The sequence below is a fragment of the Haliaeetus albicilla genome, chromosome W, assembly GCF_947461875.1.
Source record: "Haliaeetus albicilla chromosome W, bHalAlb1.1, whole genome shotgun sequence".
Classification (NCBI taxonomy): Eukaryota; Metazoa; Chordata; class Aves; order Accipitriformes; family Accipitridae; genus Haliaeetus; species Haliaeetus albicilla.
In genome coordinates, this window is record NC_091515.1 from 13,923,000 (window position 1) to 13,935,986 (window position 12,987).

At 65.4% G+C, this 12,987-nt stretch overlaps 2 protein-coding genes across 3 annotated transcripts; both read left to right on the forward strand.

The window, feature by feature from the left end:
- Window positions 1-278: 278 nt before the first annotated feature.
- Window positions 279-2,483, forward strand: LOC138683527 (calpain small subunit 1-like). 2 transcript variants are annotated; one of them, XR_011323021.1, is made up of 5 exons: window positions 279-343; window positions 408-476; window positions 977-1,055; window positions 1,291-1,409; window positions 2,326-2,483. XR_011323021.1 is itself a non-coding variant. In XM_069775464.1 (5 exons), the coding sequence occupies exons 1-4, from the start codon at window positions 293-295 to the stop codon at window positions 1,341-1,343; spliced, it is 252 nt and encodes an 83-aa protein (XP_069631565.1). In that variant the 5' UTR covers window positions 279-292; the 3' UTR covers window positions 1,344-1,387; window positions 2,326-2,483. The 2 variants fall into 2 exon arrangements, 1 of the variants encoding a protein (XP_069631565.1); XM_069775464.1 differs by having other exon boundaries at window positions 1,291-1,387.
- A 1,981-nt stretch (window positions 2,484-4,464) lies between these two features.
- On the forward strand, window positions 4,465-9,874 carry LOC138683507 (myotonin-protein kinase-like). The gene is made up of 10 exons (XM_069775405.1): window positions 4,465-4,687; window positions 5,690-5,781; window positions 5,865-5,948; window positions 6,268-6,363; window positions 6,878-7,026; window positions 7,496-7,589; window positions 7,985-8,185; window positions 8,458-8,751; window positions 9,329-9,414; window positions 9,604-9,874. Exons 1-10 carry the CDS (start codon window positions 4,495-4,497, stop codon window positions 9,734-9,736), a joined length of 1,422 nt encoding a protein of 473 aa, XP_069631506.1. The 5' UTR covers window positions 4,465-4,494; the 3' UTR covers window positions 9,737-9,874.
- Window positions 9,875-12,987: the final 3,113 nt, after the last annotated feature.

The following is a 12,987-nucleotide window of genomic DNA, read 5'->3' on the forward strand; positions in this document are numbered from 1 at the left end:
TGAACATCCTCAACAAAGTCACCCGCTGTAAGTGTGCCCCCCAAAACGGGGACACACACACACATTGGGGGAGCCCTGGGACCTGCCCCCCCACCCCCAAATCATGAGGGCTGGGAAATGGGGGGGAGCACAACCCTATAGCAGCCACTAGAGAATCCCCACACGGGCAGGGAAAAACCTCCAAAACATTCTGGTTTTGGTTAAAATTTGGGGGGGGGGGGGGGCGGGAGTCTGGGGCCCCCCCTCAAAAATCATCTGCCCACCGCCCCCCCCCCCAGATCCTGACCTGAAGATGGACGGCTTTGGCCTCGACACCTGCCGCAGCATGGTGGCTGTGATGGACGTATCCTTTGGGGGGGGCAAGGGGGGGTTCCCATTGACCCCCCAAATCTCCTTGACCCCCCCAGAGTGACACGACAGGGAAACTCAGCTTTGAGGAGTTCAAGTACCTGTGGAACAACATCAAGAAGTGGCAGGTGGGGAGGGGGGCACCCCAAAATCCAGGAGGCCACAAGGAACCCCCAAATCCTCCCCCCAAAATGTGAGGGAGGGGCTATAGGGAACCTTCCTGAGGACCCCAAAATGTTGGGGGGCATATAGGGGTAATGGGGACACCCCCCCAGTGGGACCCCTACATTGGGGGGGAATAAGGGCCCTCCTGGGACCCCAAAATGTTGGGGGAGTGTTGGGGAAAATGGGGTTCCTCCACCTCTGTAGGGACCCCCAAATCCTGGGGAGAGCATTGAGGGACCTCCAATTCGGGGGGGGGGGCATTGAAGCCCCCCAGGTTTGGAATGACAAGGTCACAAGGACCCCCTGTGGGACCCCAAAACTTGGGGGGGTCACAAGGACCCTCTGGGGGGCCAGTATGGAGGCAATGGGGCTCCCCCAACCCTGGGGCAGGGGAGGAATTGGGGGGGTATGGGGGTACAGGGGGGCCCCCCAAAAAACACACCCCCCCATGTGTCCCCCCCAGTGCATCTACAAGCAGTTCGACACTGACCGCTCGGGGACTATCAGGGTGCAAGAGCTGCCGGGGGCCTTTGAGGCCACAGGTTTGGGGGTGCAGGGGAATTTGGGGGGGGAATTGGGAGTATTTGGGGGGGTTGGGGAAATTTGGGGGGGGCAACTGGAGTATTTTGGGGGGTCCAGGGTTTTTGGGGGGGCGATGGGTCATTTTGGGGAGCTGTGGGGTATTTTGGGGGGCAGGGGTTATTGAGGGGGGTTGAAGGCATTTTGGGAGGGGTCAAAGGTCATATGTGTCATCATCATCCCTGTCCCCCCCCCCAGGTTTCCGGCTGCCCCCCCCTGCTTTGGGGGGTCCTGGGACATCACTATGGTGATGAGGGGGGGGAACCTCGATTTCGACAACTTCATCAGCTGCCTTGTGCGCCTCAACACCATGTTCCGTAAGGGGGGGGCCTCCACATTTCTTTTGGGAGAGGGAAGGGGTGTTGGCCATGGGGAACCCCATGGAAGGGGGGTCCCAAGAGCAGGGGTGGGCACCCTGGGACTGAGCAATGCCCAGGGCTGGGGGTACCCCCAGAGTTATTGGGGACCTCCTGAGGTTATTGGGGTGTCCTAGGGGGGTCCCCCTGCAAGGGGGTTGGCAGGGTGATGACCCTGGTTTTTGGGGTCCCCCCCCGGTTTTGGCCCCCCCCTTCAGGTCACTGGACCAGGATGGGAGTGGGCAGATCCACATCAGCCTCCAGGAGGTGGGTTTGGGGGTGCCCCCGGGGTGGTTTTTGGGGTCCCCAGTCCCTTTTTTGGGGTATCCCCAGAGTGGGGGGGGGTCCCATGGGGGGGGAAGGAGGTGGCCCCCCCAAACTGCCCTGGCTCTGCCCAGCTGGGCCCTATATCACTATATGGCACCCCAATTTTTTTATGGAGCACCCTGGTCCCTATAGAGCACCCCCAAATCCTTGCACAGCCCCCCCCACATCCCCAGGAAGTCACACCCAAATACCTATAGGTCACCCCCAATCCCTATAAGGCCCCCCAAATCCCCATAGGAAGCCTGTGATCCCTATAGGGGGTCCCCAGCTTCCTATAGAGCAGCAACCACCCCCCTCCGAACCCCCCCCCCAATCCCTATAAAGCCCCATCAAATCCATATAGGGTGGCCCTGATCCCTATGGGGGAACACAGCCCCCCCCAATCCCTTTAGGGTGACCCCAATTCTACAGGGGACTCCTTTGGGGGGGGTCCCGATCCCCATAGGGACACCCTAAATCCCCCTGGGGTGGCCCCCAACCCCTCTGGGCCCCCTACAGCCCCTATAGGCCCCCTATAGGCACCCGGTGACCTGGCACCTTCTCTCCACAGTGGCTGCAGCTCACCATGTACTCCTGAGGCACCCATGCTTGGGGGGGAGCACCTGGGACATGCCCACACCCCCTGCACCCCACTGGTAAACCCCCCCCCCCGACTGTGCCATGGGGGGGCCCAGCCCTCCCCCAGTAAAGCTCACCTGGTCCCATCCAGCTCCTTTGTCTTTTTTCTTGGGGAGGGGGTATAGAGCTATGGGGGGGGGGGTGCTATAGGGGGTATGGGTGCTGTGGGAGGCTGCAGGGGTAAGGGAGCTATAGGGGCTACGGGTGCTATAGAGGGTATAGGAGTTATGGATGCTATAGAGGGTATGGGTGCTACAGGGGCTATGGGTGCTACAGGGGCTATAGGGATGTGGCTGTTATAGGGAGCTGTAAGGATAGGAAGGTATAGCAGGTATGGGTGCTAGGGGGTATAGGCATATGGGTGCTATAGGGGTTATAGGGGTATTGGTGCTATGGGTAGCTATAGGGGGTATGGGTGCTGGGGGGGCTACAGGTGCTATAGGGAGCAATAGGGGATATGGATGCTACAGGGGTTATATGGGTATGGGTGCTATAGGGAGCAATAGGGGATATGGATGCTACAGGGGTTATATGGGTATGGGTGCTATAGGGATGTGGCTGTTCCAGGGAGCTGTAAGGATAGGAGGTATGGGTGCTATAAGGGGTATAGGGGTGTCACGACCCAGACTGGACAGACCAGGGAGTCGTGTTTAATTTGAAATTCCCTCGGGCTAAATTAAGGTGAAACAACACCAAACGATCAGTTAAAGATTTTATTCATGACAGAAGCAAACTGAACTGCAGAGGCGTGGTAGTAGTTGTGAGAAACCCTGCCACCAGGAATTGGCATAACTACTTCTGTAAACCATGTAACCCAGGGTAACCATATACATCAATTCAGGGAATAAGGAGATCCCTCCCGTTGAGTCACGAGGTTCAGAGCAGACCCCCTTGCTGGCCCAGGGGCGGCTGGATCTACTCTTAGTCTCAGACTTGGTCAACAGTTTATATCTTGAAATGGATGAGGTGTAGGGATGGTGGAAAAGGAAAAAGGAAAGAGAGAAGACAGAGAAAGGAAGAGAGAAATATTTCACTGGTCCTGGGTCCAGCGTTGGTTCAGTCAGCCGAGGGGTCCAGTCCTGGTGGGCTTGTGCACCCGGGGCTTCAGTTTGTGTCCTTTTATCATCCTTGCCCCTCCTTCGGGCAGGCACCTGAACTCGTCAGATTAATGAACAGTTTGTGAGCCTTTGGGCTTGTGGAGTAACTTCTCCTTCCCTGCAGACACGGCCATTGTTTGATCTTTGTATCAGAACAGGGAGCTGCGCACCCTCCAGCACGCCCTCCCTCTCCTGTTGCTGATGTCTGAGCTGATGGGCTTTTCACCTTGGTTCCTTGCTGTGCGGGGTTTGTCGTCTTTAAGCAGAACTTGCCCCACCACAATGTTTGAGACATTAACTCTTTCAGTCTCTCACAAGGGGTACAGGCACTATAGGGGCTATAAGGGTGGGGCTGCTATAGGGAGCTGTAAGGCTGGGAAGCCACAGGAGGTATGGGTGCTATAGGGGGGTATAAGGAGTACAGTGTGCCATAGGTGTGTGGGTGCTATAGGAGCCATTAGGGATAGTGCAGCTATGGGGGGGGATAGAGAATCTATAGGAGTGTATGGGGGCTACAGAGGGGCTCTATGGGGCTGGGAGGTATAGGATGGAGGGGGGGGTATAGGGGTAGGGGGTACAGGACATACAGGGCCATAGGGGCTGGGGGGGGGAATCAGTGTCCCCTGGGTGCGGTGACCCGGGCGTTGGTAACAGGGTGTCCGGGGGGGGTGGGGGGGGTCGGTCCTGGTGTCCTGGGGGGGGGCTGTACTGGGGGGGGGGAGTCCCGGGAAGTGTCCTGAGTCCCTGGAGTGCGGGGGGGGGGGGCTCGGTAACGAGGTGTCGGGTGGGTTCCCGGCCCCCCGGGGGAGGGGGTGTCGGTGTCCCTTGGTACCGATGTCCTGGTGCCCCGGGGGGGGGGGTATCCCGTATTTAGCTCAAGGGGCCCCGGGGAGGGGGGTGAGCCCCCTCCGGTACGCTCCTGCTTACTGCCCGTCCCCGTAGGTGCTCCTCCGGCCGTGGCCACCCCCCCCCGCCCCTCCCGGTGGGCGGACGGGCCCGAGGCGATGGCGGCGCCCCCGGGGCGGCGGGAGCGGCTGCGGGCGCTGGCGCTGGGGCGGGGGGGGGTACTGGGACTGGAGACGTTACTGGATCTGCTGGTGGGACTGGCGGGGGGGCTACGGCACCGGTACCGGGACACCGGGAACAACGGGAACGGGAGCGAGAGCGAGAGACACGTCCGAGATTTTCTGAGCTGGGGTGAGAGGGGAGGGAACGGGGACGGGATGGGGGGGGGGTACGGGACCGGGAGGTACGGGACTGGGCGGGTCCGGGTCCGGGACCGGGACGGGCACGGCTGGGACCGGGCACTCCGGTACGGGGGTGGGGGGCGGGTACGGGAGCAGGACCGGAGCGGGGGAGGGCGGGCGGTCCGGTACCGGGGCTGGTCCGGCAACGGAAGACGGTGGGACCGGGTGTGTCTGTGTGTGGTGATCCGGTACCGGGGGGGGGGGGGGGGGGGGCGGGGGGCGGGTCCCGGACGCCTAGGGTCCCTTTTGGGAGGGGGGGGGGGCCGGTGGCGCCGCTCCTTTTCTGGGCACGTCGGGCCCGGCCCCCCCCCCCCCCCGCGGGCGCTGATCGCTGCGCGGCCATAAATGGGCTGCGGGTGTGCGGCCGCCCCCCCCGCCCCGGGGCACCGAGGGTGTCACCACCCCCCCGGGACTGCCACCCTCCCCCGGGACCTGTCACCTCCCCCACTGGCTTCCCCCTCCCTCCCCAAACCCCACTGTCGTCCCCCCCCGACACCCCCCCACCCCAGGACCCCCCCAAATTCCCTGGGACCCTCCAAATCCCAGAGCCCCCCCCTCCTTAACTCCTCTCCCGACCCCCCCCGGGATTCCCCCTCCCCCAGGGTACCCCCAAATCCCATCAGCCCCCCCATGACGACAGGCCACCCCAAAACCCCAGAGCCCCCCCCAAAAAACAGCCCCACCCCCCGATCCAGTGACACCCCCAAAACCCCCAAGCACCCCCCCACCCTGGGCAAGACCCCCCCCCGTACCCCAATACTCCCCCCAAACCCCATGTAACCCCCCCAATGCCCCAGCTCCCCCTGCAGTGGATTCTCCAGTGGCTTGTATTGGGGTTGTGCTTCCCCATTGCACCCCCAAATCTGAGCTTCTCCCCAAAATCCACCCCCCCCGGGGTAATTGGCCTCCCACGGGTGCTGACACCCCCCCCACCCATGGGTGCCCCCCCCAGCGGAGCCGGTGGCCGCCCAGGTGCAGGAGCTGCAGTTGCAACGAAGCGACTTTGAGATCTTGAAGGTGATCGGGCGTGGGGCCTTCAGCGAGGTGAGGGGGGGGCCGGAGGGGGGGGGGTGACATGGGTGACACCACGGGTGACACCACGGGTGACACTGTGGGTGGTCCCACAGGTGGCCGTGGTGCGGATGAAGGAGTCAGGGCAGATCTACGCCATGAAGATCATGAACAAGTGGGACATGCTGCAGCACGGAGAGGTGAGGGGACACGGGGGGGGACACACAGGGGTGGTGGTGGTGGGGATGCGGGGGGAGGCACAGGGACATGGGTGGGGTGTGGCATGGAGACACAGAGGGAGGGGGACAAGGGGGTCCTGGGGACCCAGAGGGGACATGGGATGATGGGGACAGGGGTGGCACTGGGGGGGGGAGTGACACAGGGTCCCTAGGGCTGACCCTGACCCCCAATGCCTGGGGTTGAGACAGGGGGGGTGACCTTGCAGGTGACCTCAGTGCCTGGGGGTGACCCTGGGGGAGGGGGAGGTGACTCCAATGCCACCCATGTCCGTGTCCCCAGGTGTCCTGTTTCCGGGAGGAGCGGGAGGTGCTGGCGCGGGGGGACCAGCGCTGGATCACCCGCCTCCACTTCGCCTTCCAGGACCCCCAGTGCCTGGTGAGGGGACATCCCCCCCATGGGACCCCCCCCCCCCCCGCCCAGGGACAGCCCTGGTGGTCCCCAGAGAACAGCCTCCAGCACCCCTGGGTGCCTCCAGGGAGCCCCCATGTCTGCATATCCCCATGCCACCCCCGTGTCCCCATCCCTGTGCCACCGCTGAGTCCCCACGCCATGGTTGTATCTCCTGTCCCCATCCCATCCCTGTGTCCCCATCCCCATGTCCCTGTGCCATCCTGATGTCCCCATGCCATCCCCATGTACCTGTGCCACTCCTGTGTCCCCATCCCCACATCATCCCCATGCCGTCCCCATGTCCCCATGCTGTCCCCATGTCCCCATGCCATCCCTGTGTCCCCATCCCATCCCCATGTCCCCATGCCATCCCTGTGTCCCCATCCCCACATCCCTGTGTCCCCATGCCATCCCTGTGTCCCATGTCCCCATCCCCCTGTTCCTGTACCATGCCCGTGTTCCCATGCCCCACCTGTCCCCTGTGTCCCCCCCCCTGCAGTACCTGGTCATGGAGTACTACGTGGGGGGGGACCTCCTGACCCTGCTCAGCAAATTTGGGGACCGGCTGCCCCTCGCCATGGCGCGCTTCTACCTGGCCGAGCTGGTGATGGCCATCGACTCTGTCCACCGCCTGGGCTACGTCCACCGGTGGGCACAGGGCTGGGGACATGGGGGGGGGGACACACACAGGAGGACATGGCATGGGGCTGGGGACACACGGGGGGACACAGGTGGGACATGGCATGGGACTGGGGACATGCAGGGGACATATGGGGGGACATGACATGGGGCCGGGGACACATGGGGACACATGGCACAAGGGGTGAGGACACCAGGGTATGGGGACATAGGGGTGATTGGGGACACAAGGAGGAGCTGATGGGGACATGGGTGAAGACCTGAGGGATGTGGAGGGGACAAAGGAGGAGCATGGGGACACAGGAAGGACATGGGGGCACACGAGGATGTGGGGGGCAAGTGGGGACATGGAGGGACATAAGGGGACATGGAGGGACAGGGGGGCACACAGGCAACATGTGGGACATGGGGAGGACTGGGGGACCAGGGGCCATGGGGGACACACGGGGTGACAGAGGCCACCTGTCTCCCCCCCAAGGGACATCAAACCTGACAACATCCTCCTGGACTGCTGGGGCCACATCCGGCTCGGGGACTTCGGCTCCTGCCTCAAGCTGGGGCCTGATGGCACCGTGAGTGGGGACAGGGGGGTGACCTGGAGCTCAACCCTGCTATGAGGACCCAGAGAATCTCCCGTCCCCATGTCCCCTGTTCCAATGTCCCTGTGTCCCCACATTCCACCTCCCCTACCCCATGTCCCCCATCCAACACCCCCCTGTCCCCATGTCCTGTGTCCCCATGTCCCCAATCCTCATGTCCCCATGTCCCACCTCCCCCATCCCCGTGTTATGTCCCCAGTTCCAATCTCCCTGTGTCCCCATGTCCCATCTCCCCCATGTCCCTGTGTCCCTGGTCCCTATGTCCCATCTCTCCAGTCCTCATGTCCCCATGTCCCATCTCCCTCATGTCCCAACACCCCACACTATCCAATGCCCCCCCCCTCTGTCCCCATGTCCCCCCACCCCAGGTGCGCTCCTCCGTGGCTGTGGGGACTCCTGACTACTTGTCCCCTGAGATGCTGCTGGCAGTGGAGGACCCCACCTGCTCCTATGGCCCCGAGTGTGACTGGTGGGCACTGGGAGTACTGGCCTATGAGATGTTCTTTGGGAGGCCACCCTTCTTTGCCGAGTCCCTGCCTGAGACCTACGCCAAGATCCTCCACTTCCAGGTGCAGGGGGGGCACTGGGAGGGAACTGGGAGGAACTGGGGGCACTGGGAAGGAACTGGGAGGCACTGGGAGGGGTCTGGAGGGCACTGGGAGGGAACTGGGGGGTTACTGGGAGGCACTGGGAGGTTACTAGGAAGCACGGGGGGTACTGGGGGGGCACTGGGAGGTTACTGGGACATTAACTGGGAGGCACTGGGAGGTTACTAGGAAGCACGGGGGGCACTGGGAGGTTACTGGGGGTTACCGGGGGTTGATGCCGGCCCCGCCCCCAGGACCACCTGCACCTGCCGGACGACCCGCCCCCGGCGGCGGGAGGGGGCGCGGCCCCGGCGGCGGGGGCGAGCCCGCGGGTGCCGGCGGCGGCGCGGGCGTTGGTGCGGGGCCTGCTGTGCGCGCGGGAGGCGCGCCTGGGGCGGGGCGGGGCTCGCGACTTCCGGCGGCTGCCGCTGTTCGCGGGGCTGCGCTGGGCCGCGCTCCGCCGCGCCGCCCCCCCCTTCGCCCCCGCCGCCGCCGGCGCCGCCGACACCTCCAACTTCGACGTGCTCGACGACTGCCTCAGCCAGACGGTGCGGGGCGGGGGGGGGGAAGGCACCGGCAGCGACCTCCCTCCCCAGCCCCCGCCCCGGGTGGAACCCCTCGTGGCAACACCACCCCCCCGGGACCCCCCCCCATGGGACCGTCCTTCGTCCGTCCCCCGGGGGACCCCTCATGGGACCCCCCCCATCCGTTGATCCCCCCCTCCGGGAACCCCCCTCATGAAACTCCCGCCCATGGGACACCCCCCCTATCCCGGGACCCCATCCCGGACCCACTCCCCCTCATGGGACCTGTGCACTCCGGGACCCCCCTATCCGTTGAACCCCCCCGGGGAACGCCCCCCCCAGGACTCCCCCCCCCATGGGACCCCCCATCACTTGACACATCCCTCTCATGGAAATCCCTCCTTGGGACACCTCCCCTCCCCACGAGCCCCTCTCAGCTCACCCCCCCATGGGACCCCCTCACCCCGGACCCCCCCCCCCATTGGCCTCACCTGGGACCTCCCCCAATCCCGCCAGGAACCCCCATTGGCCCCTACTGGGGCCCCCAACCCCCCCCCCGTGCTCTCCCCCCCCCCCACGTCTAACATCCCCCTCCCCCCAGGAACCCCTGGGGGAGCCGTGGGACCCTCCCGAACTGGGGCTGCACCTCCCGTTTGTGGGGTACTCGTACGCCCGTGGAGACCCCGAGTGAGCACGGGGGGAACGACGGGGGGGGCTGGGGGTAACGGTGTTGGGGGGACATACAAAACGGGGGGGGGAACTGGGGGCACTGGGGAAATGGGGGGGGCTGAGATAACCCCTGGGTGTCCCCTGGTGGGGGTCCCTGTGGGGGGCCCCAGGTGACCTCCCCCATTTGTGTGTCCCCCCCCACCCTAGGGAGGAGGAGGAGGAGGAGGAGGAGGATGAAGAGGAAGAGGAGGAGTGGGACCAGGATGTGGCCATGGAGCTGGAGGGGGACTGGGGGACCCCCCCCGGAGACGGGGACCCCCCCACCCGTGGGGACCACTGAACCCACAGACAACCCCCCCCAAAAAGAGCCCCCCCCCCCTTCAGGGGTACCCCCACCCATGGGAGCACCCCCCCAAAAAGAGTCCCCCTCCCCCACGGGGGCTCCCCCACAAAACCCCCACCCCCCATCCACGGAGCCCCTCCCACCCATGGGTGCCCCACCCCCAAAAGGGCCCCCCCCATCCACGAGCCCCCCCCCATCCCAGGGCCCCTCCCCAGACACGGGCCCCCCCCCGCAGACGCCACCCCCTGGATGTGCAGCCCCCCCGGGCACGGAGACCCCCCGGACACCCCCCGAGGAGCCGGTATGTGGGGGTGTCCCGGTGCTGGAAGCCGGGGGGGGGTTGGAGGTCCCGATCCCCGAGGGTCCCGGCGCCCCGGGCTGGGGGAGGCCAGTGTCCGGGGGGGGTCCCGGTGCCCCGGGGGGGGGTCCCGAGGGAGGTCAGTGTCCGGGCCGGGGGTCCCCATGCAGACGCGGTTCCCGCAGGAGCCGTCGGCGGCGCCCACGGAGCCCCCCGAGGAGGTGGGGCCGATGCTGGAGGAGGCGTGGCCTGTAGCGGCGGAGGCGGGGCCGGAGGCGGAGGAGGCGGAGCTGCGGGCGGCGCTGGCGGCGGAGCGGCGTGGGCGGGCGGCGCTGGAGCGGGAGCTGGGGCTGCTGCGGGCGGCGGGGCAGGGGCTGGCCCGGTACGGGGGGGGGGGGCCACCGGGGAGGAGGGGGGAGACACGGGGACAGCGGGACCGGGGGCGGGGTGACAGCGGGTAGTGGTGGTTGAGGGTGACACATGGGAGACAGACAGTACGGGGGGGGGTGACACTGGGTACCGGGGCAGTGACACCTGGGTGACAACCAGTACCGGGGGTGCTATAGAGCAGGGACATCGGGGACCGACGGGGGGGGTGGCTCCACCTGACATACACACACCCACACACCCCTCCAGGCGCCTGCAGGAGGCCGAGAGCCACAACCTGGAACTGGAAGCAAAGCTGCAGCGGCTGCAGAGCACCCCCCCGGGGCCAGGGCCCCCCCTGCAGGAAGGCAAGGCCCCCCCCCAGACCCCTCCCCGATATTGCCCCAGGGACCCTCTCTAGTCCCCTTTAAATGTCTTGGGTGCCCCCAACACCCCTCAGACCCACCCCCAAATCACTTGTCCCCCCCCCAGGGCCCCCCAAAGTCCCTTGGCAGAGCTTGACCCCCCCCAAAGCCCTTTGTGCCCCCCCCGAGCTCCCCCAAATCCCTTGGGTAGCCCTGAAACCGTCCCCAGGATGGGGGGGTGGGAATCAGGGGCCTCACCCCCTCCCTAAAATGGGGGGGGGGCCCAAAAGAGTATTGGGGGGGCAGGACTTCATCTGCACCCCAAAATGGGGGGGACACCCCAAAAAAGGGTATTGGGAGGGGATCCAGGACCTTGTCCCCTCCCTAAAATGGGGGGGGTGTCGCAAAAAAGTTGGGATCAGGGCCTCACCCTCTTCTCAAAATGGGGGGGGGGAACGCACCCCAGAAAGGGTATTTGGGGAGGGGGGGTCAGGGCCTGATTCTGCCCCCCCATTTCCCTTGCAGGAGGCATGGGGCAGCCCTCCACCATCACGGCCCCCCCCGTGGAGCCCTCGGCGGACGTAAGAGTTGGGGGGGGGGGGTTTTGGGGGTTGCTGACGCTCTCTGCTCTCTCCGCAGCCCGGCAGCAGGGCCCCCCCCCCCCCGGCTTTTCCACTCCCCCCTGGGGGTGCCCCTGTCCTGGCGCCTCCTGCTCTGGGCCCGGGTACGTGGGGCTGCGCAGGCTGCTGTCACCTCCCCAACACTGCCACTCCCTCCAGGCTGGGACAACCCCCCACCCCCTGGGCATGGCCACTAGCCCAGGGAGGGGACCACCACGCCACCACTGCCCCCCCCCCGGCTGTCACCTCCACCGCACTGCCAAACCCCCCTGGGGAAGTGCCACCTCTGACACTATCACCCCCCCCAGGCTGTGTCACCCCTCTCACTGCCATTTGTCACCCAAGGCCATGTTCCCCCCCCATCCCTGTACCCCACCCCCCAGGGCCACCCCCAAATCAGGGGGTCCCCAATGGGGGTGTGTGTGTGTGTGCAGCAGCCAGAGGGGACTCGGGGGGGGGGGGTTGACAGGGCCACCGCCACACACCCTGACCCCCTCCCTGTCCCCAGGTCCCCCATCCCAGTGCCACCAAGGACTGCCTGCTGCTCTGTGCCACCGGCCTGTGCCCCGCCACCCCCCCTGGGACCCCCCCCTGAGAGGGGACCCAGGCGTCCAGCAAGGGGGGGATCCAGGCACCCGGGCTCACCAGCACCCCCTCTTCTTGCACTTGACACCCCCCCCTTCCCCACAGCAGGGGGGGTGGGACACACAACGACCCCCCCCAACACCCCCCCCGTACATAGCCCCCCCCAACCACTAGGCACAGGGGGGGGAACAAACCCCAGGCATCCAGGCTCCCCCCCACCCCAGGGAGGGGGTCACACCATTGCCCCCATGACTGGCAACGAGGGGCAGCAGGACCCAACACCCTCCCAAGGTGGGTGGGGTCCCCCCTCCCACCCCCTGCTAGTAATTTATTTGTAGGGATGCCCCACATTTGCACTAAGCCCCCCCGTTATTTATACCCCCCCCCCCCCCCCCCCGGGAGGAGATGAGAATAAAGTTGTGTTTCTGCAACCAACCTCTGTGCTGGGGGACACACACATGGGGACCCCAAAATGGCCCGGGGGGGGGGGCAATCATGTCCTCTCCCCCTACCCTCCCCACCCCAAGGCCTGGGGATGTGGGGACAACAGCACTGTGTCCCCAAGCCATCCCCACATCCCCCTGTGCCACCCATCATGTCCCCAGTCCATCCCTGTGTCCCCACGTCACCCATTGTGTCCCCAGTCTGTCTGATTGTGCCACCCATTGTGCCCCCAGTCCATCCCCGTCCTGCCATGTGTCAGCCATCATGTCCCCAATCTGTCACCATGTGTCATCCATCACATCCCCAGTCTGTCTCCATCATGTCCCCCATCTGTCCCTGTCCCACCATGTGCCACCCATCATATCCCCAGTCTGTCCCCATGTACCACCCATCATGATCCCAGTCCATCCCTGTCCCACCACGTCACCCATCACGTCCCCAGTCCATCCGTGCATCCCCGTTCTCACCCATCATGTCCCCAGTGCCTGCACATCCCTGCATCTCCACCTGGCACCCAGCATATCCCCCACCCATCATCTCTGTCCCTGGACACATCAGGGCCACCCCAAG